Consider the following 26,854-nt stretch of genomic DNA (forward strand, 5'->3'; position numbering starts at 1 on the left):
CCGTAGGCCATGCAGTGGTTAGAGTGTATGTTCTAGCTGGGTTTAAGACAAGGGCTCTACAATGGCTTCGATCTTTTTTTTATATGAACAACCTAGCACGTCAAGATTGAGAAATTTGTATCCTCAATTGTGCCACTGACTTCTAGGCTCTTTAGATGTGTCTTTGTGTTTTCTGGGTTTTACAAGTTCAGCTTTGCCCTCTCTTCTTCGATCTGTTACATGCACCTCTTGGCTCCAACAATCTCAAACAATGGGCTGCAATTTCAACAGAATGCAGAGGATAGATATCCAGATCCTGATGAACCTCCTTGAAGAATCAGCAAAGGTGGCAAGATGCTTATGCGAGGAACTGAAACGGTGCGTGACAACTAGCGGTTACTAAATTCTGGCAAACTTAAACATTTGCCTTTGAGCTGCTCTCATTTGTCTTCTATTCCCTTTGGGGAGGTGGGTGATGGGAAACTTTGATAATTCCCTGTCTCACTGTAAGGCAGCATATATGAACCCAGGAGAACTGCAGAAAACTTTAGCAGAGGTTTAAAGTTGGGCCTGAAGTATTATTTTTGTGCTAAATAACTCTGAGTGTGTGTCATTTGGGACAGGCTTGTGCACCGCTGGGACCTTCATTCTGAGAGCTGTCTGGAAAATATAGTTAGGTTTAAACTGGATAACATGACTTTGAAAACCTCATTAAGGACTTGTTTTGAAATGTGTGTTATAATATCCTGGCCTAACAAGAAAGGCAGAGGGGAGTCGGTATCATAAGTTAAATCTACTTACAAGAACTGAAAATGCGCTGCATGATACGCTAGGATGTGTTGACCTATGTTATCAATAACATACAGTCGCAGCTCATCATTAGTTCTTTTCCAAGACTGAGGTACAGCGCTGACCTCTTTGTGTGGTCTAGCTCCATGACCTCGGTCTTACTGCAACAACCGAGAACTTTACGTTGACTCAGTCACTATGCTCCCAGTTGGTCTATCCTTCCAGAGTACAAGCTGTGCCATCGAATGAATACTCAGAGGCAGGCAAGGAAATGCAGGTGGAAATTGGTGGGCTGCATCATCAAGCACAAGCTAGAACCTGGAATCCAAAGCTGAAACAGCCTTCGTTCACACATTCAAAAGACTTAAACAGGAACTAAATTAAAGCCCCACGGTAATGGTCCTATGGTGGCAATGTTTGGCACTTTTGCGCTAAAATCGGGAACAGTGTCCGGAGACAAGCACAGGATAACAACATTTTGTACTGGCAAAGAGAGCCATTCACCGAGCAGAACAAACAACTACATGAGGACCATGATTAGAGAGTGCAGTCCGGTTATCACTTTACATTTCTTAATTCTTTACAGAAGTCTTAATAAGGCAATTTATCAGACACAATAAAAAAAAAGTCTGAATCCTTAAAAGGAGGCATAGAAATGTTCTTGAAACTAAGGTTCACGAACTTACGGCCGTAAATCAAAGATAAAAATCGGATAAAATGAAAACAAATTAAAAACTTGCATTTCACTACCAAAATACATGTCCGAACCTGCGCACAGCATTTAAACAGTTAACAAAAATCAAACATGTCCAGTGCACAGGGTTTTCCCACATATCTGCCTGCGCCTCTCACTCCTGCTGAAACAGGTTAGTCTCATCCACACCCTTCCTCTCGTTTGTTGTTCACAGAGAACATTTTCTTTAACTTCTTTGCAATGGCACTGATTAGCAATCTTAATGTCATACTTACTTTGGATAGTTGGTGCAGTACTGGGTGTAAACATCGAAGTACTGGCTCTGTAGGCAAAGAAAAAAAACATTTTTAATACCATGGTGCGAAGATGCAGTCTGTATTACAGAAACTTTTTTTGTACAAGGCCGTGAAAGGGGCTCTTTTCAGCTCAAACTCCACGTGGCCCCACTCCAATCGCATGAACACTTAAAAAGATCCCTGTCGGTTCTGGGCACAGCAGTACCAAACTCTCTCACCCTGAGGTGGAAGAAAGCATCAGATCTTTTGGCCATTTACAAGTTCCACAATTCATTTGGAGAGTTAGGCCCGAAGCCTTTGATGTTCTTCTGCGGTATGGTAATGGGGAGAGCGCCAAGAGTATCTCTTAGAAGGGTGAACGTCGTAACCTAAGCATTTCCTTATGGATTTGGGAGTCTCTGGATTTACATTATGCAAAGCGCATAGTAAGGAGATGAGAAGGCTGTTCCTTTGCTGGACAGTGAACAGTGTCCATATATTTTTGAATAGACCTAATTCCAATGGCAATTCCATGAAAGGGTCCATCACATACGTGACTGACTATATCACGTACACATCACGCTGGTTCAACACCCCGAGTTGGGCGAGTCTGAAATATTCACGATGTGAATGAAAAGAGCGCTAAATATCTCTCAGCCCCCCGAGCGATCCAGTCACACTCATTACACGAAACAAGCAACCAACACCCATGTCGGGGATACCGCACGGTTGTTCACATTAAAGTTAAGGTGTTATGGGCTAAATGAACTAAACCATTTTGCAGGCCCAACCCCGTGATTTGCAAAATCACAGGGCTTGGCGAACCGAAAAATGTTGTTTGGCCATGTACTCACCCCTTTTGCTATGCGGAAAAACCTTTCCAACTTGAAACTGGGGGTTTGCAAATTATTCTGAACTGCAAATCAGAAGGGGCGCGAAAAGGGATTCCCCAAATAACAGCAATTTGCAATGACCAGTATTAATGGTTTGTGACCACAACCACAAACCATTAAAAAGTTACCGACTCCTCGGATGGTGGTGACAGAGTTACAAAGGTGAAGCATGTCCTGTGACATTTACACAAGGGAAGCTTGTCCTGAGAGATTTACAAAGGGGAAGCTGGTCCTGAGTTAGTTACAAAGGGGAAGCTGGTCCTGAGAGAGTTACAAAGGGGAAGCTGGTCCTGAGAGAGTTACAAAGGGGAAGCTGGTCCTGAGAGAGTTACAAAGGGGAAGCTGGTCCTGAGAGAGTTACAAAGGGGAAGCTGGTCCTGAGAGAGTTACAAAGGGGAAGCTGGTCCTGAGAGAGTTACAAAGGGGAAGCTGGTCCTGAGAGAGTTACAAAGGGGAAGCTGGTCCTGAGAGAGCTACAAAGGGGAAGCTGGTCCTGAGAGAGCTACAAAGGGGAAGCTGGTCCTGAGAGATTTACAAAGGGGGAGCTGGTCCTGAGAGATTTACAAAGGGGGAGCTGGTTCTGAGAGATTTACAAAGGGGGAGCTGGTCCTGAGAGATTTACAAAGGGGGAGCTGGTTCTGAGAGATTTACAAAGGGGGAGCTGGTCCTGAGAGATTTACAAAGGGGGAGCTAGTCCTGAGAGATTTACAAATGGGAAGCTGGTCCTGTGACACTTACAAAGGGGAAGCTGGTCCTGAGAGAGTTACAAAGGGGAAGCTGGTCCTGTGAGATTTACAAAGGGGAAGCTGGTCCTGTGGAATATCTTCCTCTTTAAGAGTGATGTCTGTGGCTTCTAGGGAGCAGGCAGTTTCTCAAACTGGACTTTTTTTTTTGCAAAAGCAGCACTTCCCCTTTTAATGGAGACTTGCTTTTTTTAATGGTTTCCTTTTGGGAATGCACAAGCATGTGTTTTGCAGACCATCATCCCTGCATTCGCAGTCAATCCCTGAGGAAGGGGTTTGCGGGGGTGAAGTGGGGCTTAAGGTGGAAAATCAGACCTTCCTAATTAATATTCATCAGGCAGGTCATATGTGAGTTACAAATGGGAAGCTGGTCCTGAGAGAGTTACAAAGGGGAAGCTGGTCCTGAGAGAGTTACAAAGGGGAAGCTGGTCCTGAGAGAGTTACAAAGGGGAAGCTGGTCCTGAGAGAGTTACAAAGGGGAAGCTGGTCCTGAGAGAGTTACAAAGGGGAAGCTGGTCCTGAGAGAGTTACAAAGGGGAAGCTGGTCCTGAGAGAGTTACAAAGGGGAAGCTGGTCCTGAGAGAGTTACAAAGGGGAAGCTGGTCCTGAGAGAGTTACAAAGGGGAAGCTGGTCCTGAGAGAGTTACAAAGGGGAAGCTGGTCCTGAGAGAGTTACAAAGGGGAAGCTGGTCCTGAGAGAGTTACAAAGGGGAAGCTGGTCCTGAGAGAGTTACAAAGGGGAAGCTGGTCCTGAGAGAGTTACAAAGGGGAAGCTGGTCCTGAGAGAGTTACAAAGGGGAAGCTGGTCCTGAGAGAGCTACAAAGGGGGAGCTGGTCCTGAGAGATTTACAAAGGGGGAGCTGGTCCTGAGAGATTTACAAAGGGGGAGCTGGTCCTGAGAGATTTACAAAGGGGGAGCTGGTCCTGAGAGAGTTACAAAGGGGAAGCTGGTCCTGAGAGAGTTACAAAGGGGAAGCTGGTCCTGAGAGAGTTACAAAGGGGAAGCTGGTCCTGAGAGAGTTACAAAGGGGAAGCTGGTCCTGAGAGAGTTACAAAGGGGAAGCTGGTCCTGAGAGAGTTACAAAGGGGAAGCTGGTCCTGAGAGAGTTACAAAGGGGAAGCTGGTCCTGAGAGAGTTACAAAGGGGAAGCTGGTCCTGAGAGAGCTACAAAGGGGGAGCTGGTCCTGAGAGAGCTACAAAGGGGGAGCTGGTCCTGAGAGAGCTACAAAGGGGGAGCTGGTCCTGAGAGATTTACAAAGGGGGAGCTGGTTCTGAGAGATTTACAAAGGGGGAGCTGGTCCTGAGAGATTTACAAAGGGGGAGCTAGTCCTGAGAGATTTACAAAGGGGAAGCTGGTCCTGTGACACTTACAAAGGGGAAGCTGGTCCTGTGACACTTACAAAGGGGAAGCTGGTCCTGTGACACTTACAAAGGGGAAGCTGGTCCTGAGAGAGTTACAAAGGGGAAGCTGGTCCTGTGAGATTTACAAAGGGGAAGCTGGTCCTGTGGAATATCTTCCTCTTTAAGAGTGATGTCTGTGGCTTCTAGGGAGCAGGCAGTTTCTCAAACTGGACTCTTTTTTTTGCAAAAGCAGCACTTCCCCTTTTAATGGAGACTTGCTTTTTTTAATGGTTTCCTTTTGGGAATGCACAAGCATGTGTTTTGCAGACCATCATCCCTGCATTCGCAGTCAATCCCTGAGGAAGGGGTTTGCGGGGGTGAAGTGGGGCTTAAGGTGGAAAATCAGACCTTCCTAATTAATATTCATCAGGCAGGTCATATGTGACCCTCGGGGAATGGGAACTTTGCAATCCAGATGGTTTGTAGATAGGTTTGATCGCAAAACTGCAGGCAGGTAGCAATAAGTCGGTGCACATTGTGCACCCTCTCTTTGCGACCTTTATAACATTATAGCCCGCTGTTGAAGGCTACATTAGCTCTTAAAGGACCTGAATCAGAATTATAGGCCCAAGCCCCTGGGAACGGCTTATATTAACAGAGGGTTTAAGAATTGTTATAGCCTGATACAGAAGCACTAGAAAGCTAATGCAGCATTCCACCCACTGGGGTAGAACGTTATAAAGTAAAAATGGTGAAAGAGCAAGACAAAAAATTGAAAGCTGGAGCAGAATTCCTACACCAGCCTTTATTGGCCCTCAGCCACTTCACAGTCTGCAATGGAGCGCTCAATATTTCATGCTCTAAAACTGCCTTATAGAGCGCTGGTGAGGGCAATACTGGCTGCTAAAGACTCTGGACCAAAGTTACAAGCCTGGCTGCAAGTAGGGCCAGTGCCAGCCAGTACAGCCAACGCAAAAGGGCTAGAAAGGGTATTAGAGCAGAGCAACCATCCTGAGCCACTCCACTGCTTTGAATGGCGCTCTCAATATTCCAAAGTTCTAATTGAGCAATATACGCCAGGAGGGAGGGCACTCTGCGGTAGCTAGGACTGAGGTGGAGTAAGAGGGCCGAGGTGGAGTAAGAGGGCCGAGGTGGAGTAAGAGGGCCGAGGTGGAGTAAGAGGGCCGCGGTGGAGTAAGAGGGCTGCGGTGGAGTAAGAGGGCTGCGGTGGAGTAAGAGGGCCAAGGTAAAGACGAAAGCTCTATTCCACCCTCGTCAATACCGACCTGGGAGTGACCACCTCCTTGGATAATACTGCTACTGTAAATCAGACCTTAACTGAGCTGAGAATTTACGAAATTGTTTATTAGATGTTGTGGTTTTTATGACTAATATTTTATAAGGACAGTCTTGACCAAGATTTCAAGGGCAAATGTCTACTTTGTGTGACAGAAGAGTGCTGATAGCGGGTAATGACTGCCGTCTCGTACACCTTCACATGACATGGAGAAGACGGAAAGCAATTCCACCTCTATCGGAGTCTCGTGTTACTTTCACCACAAACTCACCCTCCTCTTGTCTGGTCTATACTGTACTAAATGATGGCATATGGTCAAACGCGTTGACACCAGCCAGTTGCAGGTGTCTAAGGAATTCCACTTAATAAAAGTTGTGAATGCTACAGGCAGAAGCAGAAAACTCAAAAGCAACAAGCTTTCGCAAAGCCAACAGGTCTGACCTTGGCAAGCTAATGCAATGGTTAATTAAAAAAAAATATTAACCTATACCTCAAAATACTGAAAAAAGAAAAAAAGAGGACATACTGACAGCTAAATGTGGCAGCAAATGCCTGTAATGAAGGGTTGTAATGGAAACAATATTAACCAATGCATCTACTTTTATAACAGTAAGAGTACTGTACTTTAGCAGGCACCCGTACAAGTGGCACAAAACCCTTTTTAGGTTTCATGCACATCACAGAAAAACATGATAACGAGCAAAGTAAAGGTATTAATGTCTTTGAACTACAGTAACTTTCACATCCATTAAACACACAACGATGTCTAAAATATAAAAAGCATAAAGAAAAGAAAAATAAATCATTGTCAGAATTGTTTTTTGGCCCACCAGGGCTGGCAGTGTTTAGGCAGCTGTGCACACGAGGTCGACCAAAATGCAGTCACTCACAGTGCAAAACAAGCCAGTGGCTGAGGTGGGCTGGCTGGCCCACTGGCCCATCCCATATGCTGCAGCGGAGGGTGAGGGGGGTGGGGGGTGGGGGGAGAGGGGGTTGGAGTGAAATGTAGATCACAGCTGAACAGACCAGTGGATGAAGAGGGCTCACCCAAAGCGAAACATGATGGGTTGGAAGGCTAAGAGCGACTGGTGGTAGTGTAGACCATTTGAAAGCATTCCTATCTACCATCATCTCTGGTGTCTCTGATGTAAAGCCCCACTATATCTTTATACATGTATGAAGGTATGTATTTATGTATGTTTAGTTTTTTTAATACATTTGGCTAGAGAGCCACAGAAAGTGGTCGCAGTGCTGTAGCAACTGGGATTCAAACCATCCTTGTCTGCAAAACCTCCGAGCAGAGCAGGACTGGGTTGTGGCATCCTGTAGCCCTGCTCAGTAACACAAGTTCTATGGTACTGACGTGGTTTCACAAGCACCGCTCTCAAGAGCGTGAAAGGATTTCAGAGCACTTACCTTTTCCACAAAGCAGCTGGCCACAGCAACGGGATCATTGTCGCAGCTGTCAAGGTCTTGCAAGAGTTCACTTAGAGAAGAGAAAAAAAACACTTTACAACATAGCTCTCCCTTTCAATGTGCACTACATGCGTTTTATACAGGAAGTGGTTTTAAAACATACTTCTCAACCTGCTAATGGCAGATGTTTCACTAGATGATCCAACTCAATGATTGTGAAATCCCATAAAGACACCTTTGATTGAGGGCTCAACCTACTAAAAAGTCAGGATGACTTCTTTGAAATAAGTTTACAGGTATGTTTTGGCATAAATCTTCGAATCACAGCAAAACCAACATGCATTAGATGCAATAACAACACACACTTCAGCTAAGTCAAAGGGTGCGTTCCAAAATACTCAGAGACTAGCACATCACGCAATCCTCTGGAAAGAGGCACATAACCACCCTCCCAACAAAAAGCACACTTCTGAAATCATCTCAAGCAGCTGCTTACCTCGACAGAGAAATGCAGGCCCACTTCTTGGGTCAGGTGTTTTAAAATATAAAGTAAAAGGAAAATAAAAAATAGTCTCAGAAGTGTACCGGTTGTTAAATACACTGCTTACCCACGCACACTGTATGTACACTTATCTATGCGGCTGCATTAACCAATTCAAATTTCTATTTACTTCATCAACCTCAGAGGAATGAGAATCGTGGGCAACAGTGTGATGATCGGTCCTGTGACTTGGATCCCTATTATTCCACCAATGAACAGTCAGCATTGAAGCCATTTCTCCATTGGGAGTACCCCTGAATACTAACAAAAAAAACAAAAAAACTTTGATACGTGACCCTTCATGAGTGTACTTTTAACTTAGCATAATGATCCTCATCCTCTCACCTCAGCTGCCAACTTTCTGGTGAAGTCCTTCAGATCCTCAATCTGATCCTCACACATATTTATTGAGACTGGTTCTAGCTTCTGACCTGGTAATCAGTACTGTAAGATCCTTTCTTGGTACCACACGCTCACCGAAGAAGGTTTATACATGTGCAACCAAGATTTTCATGGATATTTGAAATACACTTGCGATCATTAACTAAACTGCTTTTATAGGTCTCCATCACAAATGTATGAAGATGGTTTCTGCACCACCTAACCAGCACTGATTTCCGTAGTGACAGTACTTTATTCAAGAGATGCTTTCCTGCTTTACTTGCCCACGTGGGGTACTCAGCATATCCAACACCAGATGCAACTGATTCTATGGCCAAACACTATCTGGGCATGCTCCACAAAGAATTAGCCAGCTTGAAAATATGTGATGCCTAAAGAATCCTTGATTTACACCAGCCAGTTTTAAGCATTGCCAGAAAATGTTTGTATTGAGCAAATTTAGCAATGCAAGGAGCATCGTTGAAATGTTCATTTGCAGGTGTAATTTGCAAAGATTTGCTCCAGCGCATCTTAAAGACGCTCAAATGATCCCTTGACAGTCTGATGAATACATCTTCTGAATGTGGTCTGACTAGTGTGAACTTCAGAAGCTCAGAGTATGCTTTAATTTGCTCTGACAAGATGTTTATTAAACAGCCTCTGGGTGATGTGCGCAAATCTGCAGCTTGCAGTGTTGTTCCTGTGGCCCATCCCCATAACCTGTTCCAATTTGTCTGATAGGTTTGCTAAGAAGGAAAAGCCCTGGCCACAAAAACCAACCATGACTGAGGCTCTTCTGATCCAAACCTCTTGGAGAGAGGCAGGGTAGGACTGCAGACGTTAGAGGCTTTTAAGAAGAATGTGCAGAAAATTCAGAAAAAAAAACATTTTCAGGGTGAGCGCAGGGATGCAGTAAGTAGCTACCGTGCATCCACAGCCAAAGGACCTATTCTCCATTCTAACTCAGCTTTGAATTCCAAAGGGACAGATATGTCCTCATTTGAGGCCTTGCAGTCCAGGCACTTTTTACACCCACATCTGACGCCATGCAGTCCAGGCACATTTTATGTCTTCAGATGAGGACATGCCGTCCAGGCACGTCTTATGCCCTTCATCTGAGGCCATGCAATCTATGCACATTGAATGCCCTCATCTGGAACCGTGCAATCCGGGCACATATTATGCTCTCATCTGAGGCCTTGCAGTTCAGGCACATCATAGGGCATTATCTGAGGTAATACACCCCAAGCACATCGTAAGCCCTTATCTGAAGTTATAGGCTCCAAGCACATTGTTTGTCAATAAATATTACAGGGGGCCATGGCGGTTAACTTCCAATCCCAGAGGTGTGCGGGTTACACCAACAGATAGCAATTCAACCACGTGTGTTGTTTTAAATGTGCAAGACACAGGTAAGCTGCCGTGAACATCTGGGCACTTCGAATGGCCGGGGTCCGAGTGGGTGGTGAATTTCGATCCCTGTCCAAATTCACGTCTGCACACGAATCACATGCTAAACACCATATACCCACAATTAACTCTTATAAATTTTGGAAGGTTAAACACGTGCCACATACTAAAGGGAAAATGTGGTACATTTCGATGTATGAGGAATGTAGTGCCGAAAACACAAATTCAACATACAATTTCTCATTTTCGAAAGGAAAACTTGGAATGAGGGGGATTTGGAACACCCTAAAAAAAATTAAAACCTCAGAGTATTTACAGACTATGGTAAATATCACGCCCTTTCCCAGCCCACCGGGAGCCAGGGCCTACCTATCAGGTGAAAAGGGCATGTGTTTCCATTGCTCGTCTTTTCCCTATGAACACACGTGATTAAAGCTTTTCTTTTGTAACAGTTAAATATGCTTTAACCATTTTCTATAAATAAATGCTATACACCCGATCATGAAATATGCTCAAGAGCAGTGGACAGAGGTACCCTGCAGTGGAAAAACGTCTTCACTTCTAGAGCTAAAGTTTAACTGCCCTTGGGAAAAAAGAGGTCTCTGCACCTCTGATAGAGATGCAGGCGCAACCCTTGCTCAAGATTTTTTGATTACAGACTGCAGTGCAGGCCAAGGCTTTAAGAAATTAAAGTTCAAATATGTCTCACTTGAAAACAAATCCTGAAAGACATACCGTAAAGAGTTGTCTGACGCAAAGAGGACATAGAAAGAGCACAGGAGGAAGACCTGTCGGGGCACAGTGTAATTCGACTGGAGCAGGATGATAAATTTCAAGGCGAAGACTGGCATGGGCGGTAAAGAGATCAGTGCCGGCCGTGCGTGGCCATCGTCCCGTCTGTAATGTAGCACTAGGTCATGTTACCCCTACTCAGTGCTTAATTTGAGCCGGTGGTTGCCAGTAGGGAGCATCGGCACTTGTTGTGGGGACCGGCGCTTATTTTTCTGTGTCCAGCATTTACTACGAGAAAGAGACACATATGTAAATTATGGGGGAAGAAAAATACGGGAAAGCATCAACAAGGGAGAGAGCTGAAAGTGTGGGAGGGCACAAGGAGTGGCTGTAAATGGATTCAAGAGGCCCGAGATGATTTTAGGATTACGTTGCCTCAGTATTCGGAGCTCTCACATTTAACTGCGGCAGCCGCGTGTTTCGGAGGAGAGCTTTGGGCACCGGCACTTTTTTATTTACAAATTAAGCACTGCCCTTACCAGAGTACATCTTCCTGTATATCACAGTGAAATACGGGGTACCCAATGTAAGGTTACTGAATCGATTTAGCAGAGAGATAATGGGAGAGAGGAGTTCTTCCAGACCCTCTTGGTCTTCAATCCTTCAGGTTACTAGGATGGGAGGAAAAACCATGAGAGTTACTGAAACACTTAATTTTGGGATCAAACGTGACAATGGATAAAACCTAGGAGTGATGACAGGGTTCTCACTATAATCAAGACTTCCTATCACCTGACTCAACATCAGTCCATCTCTCCTACGGTCCTAACCTGCTCCACCTTCCAAAGTGAGCCATACTGAGCACTCCTCATCAGACTCACCAATCGAGCCTGTAAAAGTTTGACCTGCAATATGTATAATTGAATTCTCAAACAGCACTACTGCCATCAAATCACAGTGTAGGAGGACACCAAATACCAGGCCAATAAGCTCTTCCTCCATTCTCTTTTATCAAACAGACAATTAAGAATGGTAAGCGATACATAACTATAGCACCTGCATCAACAGCAACAGATAACATCCTTCCTCTAGATGAGAAATTGCATCCAATCAATCTATACATCAGCTCTAAAATTGCAGCATAAAATATGAATAACTGCAACACTTACAACCAGTGCTACAAAGTAACTCTGGTGGTAGCCTGCTACCGGCCAGCAAAGCATTTCCATGCCTGAACAGGGGTAGTAAGCACTGCATAGATCTACAATACAGTCACAGCACCTACACCTAAGCAGGGTCACATTTTCCTTTTAAAGTTAAGGGAGACTGTCATCATTGATTTACATTGTCAACAGACTGCAGGGCTTGATAATGAGCAGTGTTCAGTCAGGTTTATAATCCAGGCAGGAGCACAGAGGTGAAAAACTGAAGCTCTGATGTAATTAACTCTAAAATTAAATAAAATCCCTTGCCAACTCTATATTGGAGCGTGAGAACAAAATAATGCTTCTGAATGCCTTTAAATGAGAGGGAATTAAAATGAAAACTTAGCTCAATTATTAACTTAACTCTCCATTTTAATTTTCTCCTGTTTTTAAAGTTTTGCATCTACAGACAGACTCCCAGTGGCCAGTAGACACTGTGCCATATTTATGGCTGAAAAATACAGTAATTTTTCGACTGGGAGAAATTCAAAGTGAGGAGAAATATTTTTAGGAAATATTAGGTCTTAATGTCTTTCTCTACTTTCAATTAAACCCATTACATCTTTAATGATTTATGAAGCATGTTTTGTCACTTTAAATTCCTCCTACTTGAGCAAATGGCTGTATTTTTTTCGGTTATAAATATGGCACAGTGTCTGCAGGCCACTCGGCGCAAGATGCCTAGTGTTTGTAAATGCGACACTTATAAACATAAAGTTATCATTTAAGTGTTCTCCCATTTACATGTGTTCTATAAAACTAAATCTTCTGTTTCATTTTCTCCCATTTTGAAGTGTTGCCTTTACACACAGCAGGCGTCTTGCTCCCAATGACCGGTGTACACTGTGCCATAGTTGTAACTGAAAAAGACAGCCATTATTTTAAGTCCGAGTAATTTAAACTGCAGAAAAATGTTCCATATTATCAACATTTTGCAGAGCATTTTTTCAACACTACATTTTTCCCATTGTGTTAAAGGTAACAGTGTCACATTTGGCAAAAGTTATGTCCTGTGCCACAAGTACATTCAACACAGGCTCTCAGTCACCCATACACATATATCGCATTGATACCCACACATGTTCATAGAGTCACAAAGGCCACACTCTCACTGGCATACATGTCAGCACTATCATAGTGCCCTTAGTCAAAGTATTTTGTTCAAACTATACTATCTGACTATGGAAATTAGGCTTCACGTCAATGAAACTGAGCGTCAAGGTGTCTGGTAACAATGTGCAAGTTGTTTCCCCTTCAGTAGCTCACAATGATTTTCACTGACCAGAAGAAGCTCTCACTGCAGAAAAGACTAGAGTCCCCTGCCCTAAGCTCTTTTTGGGCTGAAGAGATGTTGTATAATCTCTTTAAACATAGACTATCTTGCTGCTAGATTTTGTATCCTATGTAGCTTTGCAATCACTTATGTGGGAGCTCTGTTGTAGACAATAGTGCAGTAAATGAGTCATGGTAACAGAAAAGCACTGTGAAGTTCAACACAGTGTGGTATCTGGAGCAACAGGAGGCACCTTCTCACAGCATGAAATGAAAACTGGCATTTTTCACCACTGCTGTAATTCCTTGGTGAAATGCAGGCACCTGGATGCCTTTCAGACACCCTTGAATCTGTGATGTCAAAGAGTGACAGCTTTCAAGACGCACCATTGCAAGGACAGATTTCACAAAAGTTTAGAATGCATGGTCAGACACATTTTAATATGTGTGGTGATACAGAAGTGTCTAACATTCTCCAGGGGTTACAAAAAAGTGTCTCCTCCAATAACACACTGGGGTTGCATTCAATAGGACAGATCCAGATGGTGTTGGTGATCATTTGACAGTTTACAATTTTGACTACACTAGAATAACATCCAGGCTGCAAAGAAATGTCATAGAGGTTATGAGAGGGATCCGAGCCAATAATGTGGTGGAGGTCGTAAAAGAACAGCTCTTGAAAGCCACACAGGATTTAAAAGTTTCTAGAAATGTACAACTGTAACCTTCTACATGGACACTTCTAAGTATGCAGGAAGACAATTCATTCTCCTCACCTTAAAGGAGCCTCAAGTGGGGTCGTGTTAATAGGTTTGAGTTGGTGGGAGCAACGTGCTGTAATGATATTTGTGTGTTGACCACTGACTCCACGTTGCACTTAGCCTAGCAGCACACTGTCACATTAGTGACCACCAACTTCATTTTGCCTATTGACTTATTTTAGCATTAGCCACTGCCACGTTAAAAGTTGCAAGTAGTTTTCCACATTGTCAAGTTTTTATTTTACTTGTTTTCGTGTTCTCTTCCAACCAAGGGCTTAGGCTGATAAGAATGTACAAAGACGGTTTGGAACTGTCTTGTTTTGAAGCGGCACCTTGGGATTGTGACCAAGTCCTCACGTGGTCTTTTCGAAGCTGGCCTAAAGTAATCAGCATTTTTTGAATAATAAAATTCTGCAGTGAGAGGGAGGTTCTAGAATTTTCCTCTCTGGTTTGTTCAAAGTATAAAAGGCCGAGACCAAATGGACAAGGGACTGAGAGTGATTCAGCTCTCAGACATGCCCAGGAGGCTGGGGTGTGTCATCCTTCCCATGAGGATAATTTATTTCTCTCTCTCTCCTCGATAGATTCTGGGATCTGGCAATCTGATAGGAGGGAGATGAAGCAGCTGTGCCCTTGCCTCATGGTGATGCATACTTTTTAATTCTTGTTATTTGCTTTGTATTGTAATATATATATATATATATATATATACACACACATATAAATACATATATTTGCTGTGTATATTGCAGTGGAGAATCATTTGTACATGTTTTCATTCCATTGCTGTGACCATTTTTAAACGTGTACTTTCAGCATGCTAATCTACTTTTACAAACCTTGCAAAGTGAATTAATAAATGTCTTATTTAGACTAAGAAGCGCATTCCAGAGATTTGTCAGAGCATGAGTGTTTCAGCTGGGTCATTAGTGAAGAAAAACAGATGCTCTCACTGGTATCTGCCATTAGCATTTCCCCTAGTGACTAAAAGATGTTCCTACACCAACAGTAAGCTGTCCAGTCGAAAGGGATCTCTTTTCTGAAAAAGTAGGAGTAGCATACATGGAACAGGACAATGGGGAGCCAAAGTCTGTCCATTTATTCTGGATCTTAGACTTAATGGTCTCGTGAAGAGGCGATGGGTGTGTTCGCATTGCCAGTGGGTGCTGCCCATTATGGCTGGACTATGCTTCTGTGGAGCACAACGCAGCTTGGTTTAGGAGGACAGTATTAACCACAAACACTTCAGAACTACATTTGACTTGAGGTTTTATACCGTGATGTACAAATGTTACTTATAGTTTAATATTAACTTGATAAAAAGGTACATTTCTCAGAAAAAGATTAAAAAATAACAACATATAATACACTGTAGAATAGACATAAAGCAAACCAAACGTTACTGTTGGCAGCAATAAAACTACACAATAAATAAACATAAGCACCAACCTGAGTCTAACACACTACAACAGAACTAAAAAAAAAAAACACAGGTAGCAAAATACCTGCAGGTCTTCAAAACTCACCTGTTCAGTTCATAAATATCTTCAATGTTTCCAAAAAGATCGCTGACCTGTTCTGGCTTAATAAGTAGCTCAGGAGTGTCGATGATTGCTCCAAGGTAATCCTGTCAAATTAAAAATTATGGCAGTGCATTTATTAGTTTGCAGACCTGGATCTTGCCTACATTTAATTAGCTGTGTAATTCTATAAGCACATTCCGTTACCTAAATTTGTTAAATAATATTTTCCTCTTTTCATACATTTCTAGCAGAATGCATATGATATTTTTGGGGAGTATAAATGCAGAGCTACCCTCTGAAATTAAGTGTTGGTTTCTCAAACCTATAGCCTTGTTTGTGTATATATGTCTGTATATACTTTTTTTTTTAGCCTTCAGTGTGTTAGGTTTGGTGGAAATCTGCTAAACTCCTCAAATGTTTTAAGTTTTTAGGAGCCATAAAATTTGTTACACTAAAATTTAGCAAGGGGTTTTTCATGGCAAGTTTCCACAGTTTAGAAGAAGTCTGTTGAGTTGAACTAAAGTCCATCACATTTTAATATTACCATGGTGACCGGGTACTTTGTTTCTTAGGTGAATTTTAGTACAGCAGTTTTGGAGACATAATCCAAAATGTCATTCTCACTTTTATTTTATTTTTAAATATGCGTTGTGCAGAAAGGACAAAATGTCAACACTTTACCCCAACACTACACAGTGTCACAGCAAGATTGTGCCAACACCCCAATACAAAGGCAAACAATTCAAATATGTACAAATGGTTCAAACATACGTTACTGTTAAGGAGAGTGGTGCGGGAATAAAGTATAGTACATTGCCAAAAACGTGAATTTAAATCCTTTGGAAGCCAAATGTTTATAGACAAATTGCGACGATTTGCTACTCTTCTACGGATCCAAAATTCTCGTTGATTTGCAATGAACCATGCATCCTCATCTGGGCATTTAACTGTCCCTTTCGCCCAGTCATTTCATGGCTGTCACCTCTTTGCTTGGGACACTGAGCTAGGGTACTTCTGGAACAGCCTGTACAGGTTTGCCCTGCCACGGCTCTACAGCCCTCACCTTTGGGCGATGAAAACATTGAGCTCAACCTTACAAGGTAAGAACAGCACATTACAACATATGTCTAATGGTTTAATTTATCAACAGCCGGCATGTGCATTTAGCCACTTGACTTTACGTGATTTTCCACCTAACATGTACAGGCAAAGTCTAGAACGAATATGTCTTATGTGGAGTCAGGTGAAACCAGCTGTAGTAGGTCAACTGGGATTTCATGGACGACTAGCATTTTGAGTAGACCAATGAAAGACATGCAAATTAAACTAAAGTTTATTTTCGGTTTCTGGATGACGTCCTGTGATGATATAATTCGTTAGCACTGTCAGACTGTAATTATAACCTTTTTAATGTAATTGCTGTGTAATGAGTTTGGACTCGTGCCTCTGCTTTCATGATATTCAAACAATGTGACCAAGTGCACTGTAAGGCTTAGGACTATCACTTCTCATTTAGCTGGACGAGTGGGAAGTGGTCCTCTTTCTCGATTGCTCATATTGCCATGATCATGAGGTTACTGCCGCCTTTGACTGAAGCCTAAACCTCAGATTTTCCTTATACATGCGTCCAGTCACACTACTTTATGCGCCCAGCCACTACTTTATGCGCCCAGCCACTACTTCACGCGCCCAGCCACTACTTCACGCGCCCAGCGCTGGAACTGATCAGTTGTTCTAGCTACAGCAGAGGTCTACCAGTAGCCTTTTAAGGAACAAGGTGTTCACCTGATTTTATTGTTTATCAAAAATACCTAATAGAGCACTATCTCACTTGCAAATAATATTTCGCATTACTGAAGCTCTGTGTCTTAAAATTGGATGCAATCTAAAAATTGTATTCCTATGAAAATTAACCTTGACTTAAAACTTGAGACTTGTTCCTCTTCTTTTTCTTTCTTATGAACCTCCCTTTACTTTCCATCCTCTTCATGCCTCCTCTTTCAGGGCGCGGCCTGCTCTAGGTCACATGCATTTTCGTCTTAATCCCTTTATTACCTCTAAGCTTACAACATAACAATTCACATACCCCTTCCCACTAAAGATCACACCTAACTCATATTGATGGAACATACCACACAGAAACTTGAGTAAATGCACAGAATGGGTTCCTAAGAGCACAAAATGAATCCCAATAATCACTGAACAAACATGAACCTTGGGTTTCAGAGCATCGTGCTTCCCAGCATAAAACGCTTCAGTGTCTCATCAGTGGTAGTAAACACTATATAAATGCAATTACAACAAATATATAACTCCCCTGGCCCTCACTAATACTAATTGCACAGCAGTGGTCGAGCAGACTATTGTAGCATTCATACAAACTGCATAATACTTTCCTTGTACCGCTTGACACTTTCTCATTCATAAGAAACAACTGCTAGGGGTCATGTCCATCACCTAGTACCAGTCCACAGCAAAAAAAACACCTATCACCTACTGAGCAGGCATAGAATACCTGAACAGATCATCTATATGCTGCTGCTCAATGCAGGACTAACGTGTTCCACCACTGCAGGTCCCAACAAGCAACATACTACGATTAGTTCTTGACATCTCACAATGACAATCAGATATGGAATGACATTACCAGAGCTCATCCCAGCAGATCTCTCCTCTAGGTCTTCACCCAACCTATGCCTGCTCAGGACCATAAATTTAAAATATATATATATATAATATATATATTATTATATATAATATATATATTATTTTATATATATATCTCTTCAAATGGCCATCCAGTGCTGTAACTATCCAAGAGGACTATTACACACAATACCACAAAGGGACCTGCATACCTGTTCAAATCGGACAGCTTACTGAAAACCGCAAACTGTGCATCTCTCTCACACTTCTTCATCCATCACACTGTTAAGCGCGGCTTTCCATGACACAATAACTGCAACTCGGTGGTCATCACGCACAACATATAACCACTTTCCCAGCAGGTACAAAACAAAGACTAGGCATTTCCAGCCACACACCCGATAAGTTGTACTATGTGACCGATGTAGGCAAGCGCTTCAGCCGCATGCGGGTAGTAAGCACTAAATTGTTGCAACACAATAGTTTCACCTTTGTTTTTAGTGCCATCCACTTTCACTGCACCCATGTCTAGCCTCATGGCAGATTTGTAGTATGTTCACTTGTTGCATTTCAGTCCTGGGCAAGGACAGACAGGAGGGAGATTACAGACAGTGAAGTGGCAAAAGAAAGTAATGGAGTGAGGAAGAAAGGGGATGTTTTAAAATGAGTGAAATATACAGGAGGAAGGGAAAGAATGAATGACAGAAACAATAGCTGAGCGTGGGGAGTTAAAAATAAAACAATAACGTGAAAAAAGCATCAGGAGGATGCAGGAGAAATAAAGATATATAAAAAGCAGAAGAGAAAAGAGAAAGAAAACGTTTTGGCTTTTCTATAGTGAAACGTTTTACAAAGTTACATTAACAGACATCACAACTATTCAGCATGGGTTGCAAAAGGAGCATCGCCAACTTCCCTAAAATACGTCCAATGCACATAGTTGCTACCTGCACATATGTCATCTGAATCTGCAGCCATATATAGTCTCTATTGGATAAGGTGTTAACAAAGGTAACAAACTTTTCTATCTGATAGTGACTTCTAGGTGAAGAGTCCTTTCCTCTGAATAGCTACCCAAGCAAAAAAAATCCCCGGAGGTGGGTTCGAGAACCAAGTTCAAACAAGAAAGTCCTGCAAGACTAAATGGGCAAAGTCCCTGGCCCTACAGACCTGACTGTCCAGGCAGTAGTGTTTGCTAAATGTGTGCAGAGATGCCCAGATTGCTGCCTGACAGATGTCAAGGGCTGGAACTCCATGTGATAACGCAGTGGTCGCAACCTTAGCTCAGGTAGAATCACCCCACCCGAAGGGGCAGCCTATGGTTGGACATGCCATTCGTGACCCGGTTGGCATTTTCGGCAGCGTTTGTCCGCTCTGGCATTCAGAAAACCTGCCAGATGTTGAACCACCAGGGATATGCCCTGCTGTTCCAGCCACATCCAGGAGCACAGAGCCTCCTGACAAAGGGTTCATGACCCCACGCTGTTGGATATGGTTGCGCAAGTGCTGACACAGGTCCTGGAGGAGGCCCGGGCTTTACTCTCTCAGGCTGTTGCCAATGGGAGAAATGCAGCAAAGTTCACAATTCGTTGCAGACTTGACACGACTGACTCACTAGGCAGAGTGTTTTCCACAACAGTGGCTCTGAGACACCACACCTGGCTGAGGACGTGTGGCTTTTCGAGGGATGTCCAGGCTTCTTTGATTGACATAACCTTTGATGTCACACGTCTCTTTGGAGGCAAGGTAAGACTCTGAGCTCAATCGCTTCATGGATTCTTGGTCTATGGCCAGGTCTTTGGGCTTTGCAGAGGCCCTTCGTTCTCCCATCCCAGTTTGCTTTTCACCCCTTTTGTGGCTACAGAAGGGATCTCCAGCCACGACCGTTCCCAGCCAGCCGCTGTGCAAGCTGTCCAGCCTCTGCGTGGTCGACGGCACAGGACTCGCTGCCCTCGGGGTCAGGTGAAAGCCGTTTGATCATTCTGCAGCCACCCTTCCCCTCCTCCTCTGCAGCAGCCTCTAAACTCTCCTAGCCTACCTTCCCCCACAAAGGGCCAGTTGACGGCAGAATTCCCCATCACCTGACCCACTGGCAATCCATCACATCTAAGACAGGTTTTTCAGATAGTCTGAAGGGTCTACTCTCTCCCCTTCAAGCCTACTCCTCCATCCATGCCATCATCTTACGATCGGATGTCAGAGGATCATTTGTTCCTTCGCTGCGAGGAAGTTATGGCTCTCTTGACCACAGGAGCCTTAAAGAGAGTTTTAATGTCAGAAGTAGGCTTTGGTTGCTAATCCCCCTACTTTCTGGTCCCCTTATAATAGTACAAAGGCCCTATCCTAGACCTTTGATCCTCAATCTCTTCCTCAAGTAGGATAAGTTCAAGATGCGCACGTTGTCTCAGATCTTGTCTGCCCTTGACCCAGGAGACTAGAATGTAGCATTGAACTTGCAGGATGCTTACTTTTATATCCCCGTCCTGCCTGCCCACAGACATTACTTGCGGTTCATTGTAAGCCACAAGTACTTTCAATTCACTGTGCTCCTCTTTTGCCTTTGCCAGCACCCCTCGGGTATTTATCAAGGTGATGCCGGTGGTTAAAGTTCATCTGGTTTCATTCAGTTTTCCCCTATCTTGACAACTGGCTGTTGAAGACGAGCTCGCCCCAGGCTGTCATCTCCCATCTCCATCCTATGGCGGACCTCCTACATTCACTGGAGTTCACTATAACCATGCAGAAGTCACACCTGACTCCCTCTCAGACAATCCCCTTCATCTGAGCTGTTCTGGGCAGAGTTTCCAACTTATCCTCCAGAGCGGCTAGATCCAGGATATTCAGACTATGAAACCGATGTTTCAGCCTCTATCCTGGATTTCATCGAGAAAGTCTCTGAGGCTGCTGAGCCTCATGGCCTCCTGCTGGTGACACATGCCAGATGGCATATGTGAGCTCTGCAGTTGACTTGAAGTTACAGTGGGCGCAGCATCAAGGGAATCTCTCCCAGCATGGTCCAGATCTTGGAGGGAACTGCGAGAGATCTGCAGTGGTAGTTAACAAATCGCAATTGGGCTAGAGGTAGATTCCTCTCCCCTCCCCAGCCAGATCAGACAGTAGTGTCAAATGTATCACTCTTTGAATGGGACAGAACATCTTGGAGAGGTGGAAATCAGATGTATCTATTCTCCAAAGGAAACTGGACTCCACACCAACATGCTGAAGATCCGTGAGACCTGGCTGGCATTGAAAGCCTTTCAGATGATGCAGGTATTCACGGACAACACCACTGTCGTGCAACACTGCAACAGCTCAGTGTCAGGGATTACAATGGGGAGTGCAGGCCGGTGAGTGCAGGCGATGCTGGGAGCATATGCATCGGGACTGGTGTTGGGTAAATCGGCGTTGGTCAGGATCCAGGACTGGATCCCTGGGAGCTCCTCTGCACCAGGGCCAGTGTGGAATCTGAAGGGGCCCCTCCAGACCGAATGGGGCCAAAGGCGCTCTAGTAGAGTTGGAATGCCCAAAAATGGGGCGCATGGCCTCATAAAATTCTTTAAATTGGGTAGGGTTCGCTCCAGCTCCCGGAAACTCAGGGAGGCACAAAGTTGGCACAGGTTCTGCAGAACGAGGCCTAGAGCATCAACGCTCCCTCGTCTAGTCAGCCAATGGATGAGAAGTCGAAGAGCGCTTCGACTTCTTGGATTTTTTCTTGTGCCGTGACTTACCTAATCACCCAGAGGACTTTGAATGCGTCGACTTCGGACTCCTCAACCGGTCCCAGGACCTTCCTCTCATCCAGGACCTCGAACTGCGTGGAGTCGCATGTTAGCCTGCCATCAGCTATAGGGACTGCTTCCTCAAAGCCTTCAGATGCATGGCCCGGCACTCAGAACAACTTTGGGTTGTGGTCGCTCCAAACACCACAAACATGAGGTGCAGATCCATCACGGACATCGCCCGATGACAGAACCCCCAGGGCCTGAAGCATGTCTTCCTAGAGGACATCCCTCGACACACTAGGGGAAAATATCTTGTAAAAGGATTGACAAAGGTAAAAAAATAAAAAGCCCAGTCAAAAATGACTGAGGGGTAGCTCTCTTTGGGTCAGCGCAGGCTGGCATAGAAATAGAAGAACTGACGTCGGCATGCCTGGGTGGTGCCTATATAGCACAGGTGCCGTCATTTCCGGTTGCAGACAATGCCTAATGTCGAACTGATCGGTGCCACCTACTGGCGTGCAGGGGTACTGCGCACAAAAATCTTCCAGATCCAGTCTGACGCCTGGGGAGAATTCAAAGGTAAGGAATCTGCAGCTAGAAGTCTCTATTAGATTAACAGAACAGGGGGGTGGTGGGGTGGTTGCTAAAAGTTACAGCCGCTTAGGTAACTAAGGCAGCTCCCTTAAGAAGGATGTCCAATTGAGAGACATATGTTTGCAAAACGCTAGAAATACACTAAAAGCTAAGTCCGAGTCAAGGTTGAGTGAGAAGGGTGTGCTTAGTGATCACAGAACCAAATCTAAACTCTATACTTTATAAGTTAACGTTCCCTTTCATGGACTCTCATACCTCAATAGTAATAACAAATATAACTTCCATGGGGTACCCATATGAAGAGCAGATACTGTTTAGGAGTTAATTGGATTACTTCACTTCTCTCAGTGTAACTTGCTGTCCCCAGTAAGTTAGTGAACGGGGAAGGTGATAGAGGGGGGGCAGAGGTTCAACACATTTTCCTAATGAAACAAAAATTGTCAAAACCAACAGGTATAACAGCTTTAACGTGCAACAAAAGTAAACATAGCTACTCACAAATGCGGTTTACATGTTTTGCATGCACAAATGGAGTTCATCACATTGAAAACAGCCCTGCTGCCTTTGTCAATGTTGGGAGAAAAGGACTGTTTTGTATAGAATGCATGGAGAAGATAAATAATTGAAAGTGACAGGGTGATGAGTGAGTGTACTTTTCAGATGTAAAATAGTCCCTGTTACATTCCAATAGAAGCACTTACAGCAAGGTAGAATTATACGCCAAAGAGCTCATAGCATGAAGTGAGAGAGCATTACTCCTCTGGGTGGGACAAAGCCCACTCCGTGCATATTTTAAAGAAGTCCTAACAGTAGGTCACAAGCAGTTTGCCTGAGCTCTAACGCTCCCTGGCTGAACCAAGCATAATAATTGTTCTTTCGGGCAGGTCCTTCCCCTAACCCGTGTGTCTGCAGTCAAACAGAGCGGCATTGGGATGCCAAAGTGGATCGACAGACGCTGCTTTTCATTTCTCAGGTTCCAGAACTCTGCCACTTTGCTCCACGTGATGTGTGTGGACTTTTGTCCTCTGGTGGAAGAGCCCACAGGGCGTAACAACACCATCTGCAACACGCACTTGACCTATTTATGACATGCCCTCCTCCTAGCATATCGTAATCACAGAGAAACAGAGGCTTGTGGGAGGTTTATTATACAGCAGCACACTGAAGCACACGCCCAAGGTCCATGCACTGGAAGCTGTTCGCAAAGCGTCACTGGGCAGGAGCATAAAACATGAGTCATGCAATGTTACGCTGCTGGTTGCAAGGCTGGGCAGGTATGGAATGCATAGGGAGGACTCTGCCTACCGCGAACATTCCACCCATCACTTCCTTTTACAAGGAACTTCTACAACGTCACTCGACCAGCTACAAAACATATTTGTATAGGTCTTGCCAACCTCACGTTTACATAATAAAAAGATGTACATATATACACATACAGAGAGACTCTGGGTCAGACCTCTTCATGCATTGGTTTGTTCAAGTGCCCTTAACATATAGCTTCCGCTCACCACTGATACAGCACGTGGCAGATAGGCCACGTGGCAAACAGGCCAGCCTACTTCACCCACTGGCTGCGCTGCACTGCAAGTGGCATTTTACCTGTTCGCATGTGCACGGTCGCCGCAAAAGGAGCAGTGCTGGACTGGTGTGCCTAGGCCCTGGCCACTCCTTTATTTTAATATGTCAATTTTTTGGCATATTGTTCATGTCCTTAAAAGAAAACTATATTGTTTAAAAAAAAAAAAAAAGTAGGCTTGCCAAGGCCAGGCCTATTGGCTTTGGCAATGCTGGTTTTACATGTCTGTAGTAAAAAAGGTGAAAATGAACAAATTCGAGAAAAAAAAATAGGTTGCACCACTGTATTAAGTGGTAAGCGGCTCCAGCATTGCACAATTGCTCAAGTCTACTGTTCGTGCCATAACCCACCCAAACTGATGGAAAAACACAGCGATCCTGCCATGACTAGATTTTTGCCTAAATACTATGCTTTTTTTATTCCAAAGCGTAATTTTTCTTTATTTTTTAAACTCGTAAATCTTGATTTAACTATATATACACAATATACTTGTAGTGACTTACTGCCAGCCCTCTTCATTCTCTGGTCTATTATTGTCAGTCACATGGTTCTTCTGCCTACTGGGGCACACCGCATTGGGCACGGTCAGCCAGCTTCAACCACTGGGTAACTCCCCGAGTGACGCATCCTGGGCTTTCGCACAAAGTACATCCACTAAACAAAGTAGTTCCCCTTCAGTGACAGGGGCCACAAAGTCAATGTTTACTGTTTGAGGCTTTGACCGATGCGGATGGTTCCTTTTTTTTTTTTTTTTTAAAGACTGACGAGCGCCCAGACGTCCAGTAGCTAAAAATCACGACTAAACAAAACAAGTACTAGCAAAGCCAAAAGGCATTCAGTCAACGTCAAGCTTTCTGGTTTTGCCAAAGCATGTGTTAGTTTTGACTCATTTTTGGGAATGCACGCGCGCACAGTGGTAGCAGAAACAGGACATTAGTGAGTCAGTAAAACTGAGGTGCTGCACATGGAGGCCTGCTCTAAACCGCCGGCGGCTTTCTTGCTTTCACCAACACCAGCTGAGAATGCTACACAACCGATAATACTTGAAAAAACAGAAAATAAAAAGGATTCTATACCATTACCGGTCTAAAGTATGTAACCGTTCTAAAATGTGTACGTACTGCGAACAGTTACGAATCGAAGTTGCTTTTAGTGCCAATCACAAATGCCACCACTGCCCTGCGCGCGGTGCGTCGCGTTTAAACCTCGGGTCACAGAGGTCTCTGCAGCAGATAGCCTTCTGGGCCCTGGTATCGGCCTCTCTGGGTATAATCTCGGCCAACGGCTAAGAACGCTTGCCCGCGAGTGTAATAAATTACATTTTAGGCTAAAGGTGCGATTTCTACTGATATAATAAGCAGAAATGCTATGTGGCAGAAAATCTGAGAGGAAAAGTACACGAGTCTAGTTGAAACTAGTCAATAAGAGTTTTATTGCTACCCTTAAATTGGTTTACAGCTACCCTTCCATTGTTTACAGTTCTACAGCTACCCTTCAATTGTTTACAGTTCTACAGCTACCCTCCCATTGTTTACAGTTCTACAGCTACCCTTTAATCGTTAATAGTATTACAGCTACCCTTCCATTGTTTACAGTTCTACAGCTACCCTTTAATCGTTAATAGTATTACAGCTACCCTTCCATTGTTTACAGTTCTACAGCTACCCTTTAATCGTTAATAGTATTACAGCTACCCTTCCATTGTTTACAGTTCTACAGCTACCCTTTAATCGTTAATAGTATTACAGCTACCCTTCCATTGTTTACAGTTCTACAGCTACCCTTTAATCGTTAATAGTATTACAGCTACCCTTCCATTGTTTACAGTTCTACAGCTACCCTTCCATTGTTTAGTTCTACAGCTACCCTTTAATCGTTAATAGTATTACAGCTACCCTCCCACTGTTAACAGTTTAACAGTTACCTTTTAATTGTTGACAGTGCTGCACGACATTACAACAGTGTTTTGGGATGCCAGTGGTCCTCAAACAAGAAACCAATAATAATGTAAAGCGTGCCAGTTTGGAGACACCCACAAAGCCAGTTGCCTCAACAGGCAAAACAAGAACTCTGTGCCTCAAAGTGCTGCTGCCCTGCACAAGGATGTGAAGCGTGTTTAAACAGCAAGCAATAAAGAAACGTCTTGAAACCTCTGATCGAGAGGGTCTTTCTGAAAACTTCTGGCTACTCGAGATGCATCTCCAACCAGGAGTCAGCCCAGGAGCTTTGCTGGCTGCTCACAGTGTTTCGGCACTTCCTCCAAGTAGTCTAAAAGGAGATCCCCAGATGGCAAAGTACTCTGGTATTTGTCTTCCCAGAACACATAAGTAATTGTGGAAATGTACTTTGTACTGCATTTCCATTGTTACAGCAATTCTTACTCCTGTCGAAGTGAAGAAGGCATTTACAGGGGGGTAGCGAGCATCTCCGCGGGAGCGTCAGGACGGAAGAGAGTCTGAAGTGGGCTACATGGGCAGTGTTTGGGGATGACCAGGAGAACCAAAGTTGGACTTCTAGTTTTTTTTGTTGCAGCATCTGCGTGTGGTTTGCAGCAAAAGGGGTAAGAGATGGGACGCATAAGCATAAGACAGTAGTGTACAGACAGTGTGAAAGGGACATACGGCCTTTGCAGGAAGCAGAAATAGTTGTATGTGCGAATACATACCTCGCTTGCAATAAACAGGGTAGCCACATTGAGACTGGCAGTTCCAAGATGTGAACGGATGGTAGCTTTGAAAGGTGCAATAGTGTATTAAGTTCAGTGTATGATGTGAAGTCCAGCAGAGGTGACACAATGGAATGAGCATCATATCTCCAAGTGCATGCCCACAGAAGTCTACAAAGGACTAATAGTGGGGAGACTCATACGAATGACCATTGTGTAATTAATGCTCTGGAGGTTATACAGCACGGTATAATATAGATCATGCAACCAGAAATAGTGTATGATCATGTGACTTCACCCAGAATTATTGGTATATCAGGAACAACACCGTATTACCAGGAGGATTCGCTGTCATGCTTGAACAGCCCCCCCAGAAATTGCAGAGGTTCGCAATA

At 43.9% G+C, this 26,854-nt stretch overlaps 1 protein-coding gene across 1 annotated transcript in view; it reads right to left on the minus strand.

Moving 5' to 3' along the window:
* Window positions 1–26,854, minus strand: part of PLEKHG3 (pleckstrin homology and RhoGEF domain containing G3) — a 495,850-nt gene that overhangs the window by 157,654 nt on the left and 311,342 nt on the right. Inside the window, exons 4-6 of the mRNA XM_069207658.1 lie at window positions 15,257–15,357; window positions 7,429–7,498; window positions 1,738–1,784 (exon numbers count right to left, since the gene is read on the minus strand). Of these exons, the coding sequence (XP_069063759.1) occupies window positions 1,738–1,784; window positions 7,429–7,498; window positions 15,257–15,357 (218 nt within the window). The remainder of the gene's footprint in view (window positions 1–1,737; window positions 1,785–7,428; window positions 7,499–15,256; window positions 15,358–26,854) is intronic.

Source organism: Pleurodeles waltl, chromosome 9 (genome assembly GCF_031143425.1).
Source record: "Pleurodeles waltl isolate 20211129_DDA chromosome 9, aPleWal1.hap1.20221129, whole genome shotgun sequence".
NCBI classification, from domain to species: Eukaryota; Metazoa; Chordata; class Amphibia; order Caudata; family Salamandridae; genus Pleurodeles; species Pleurodeles waltl.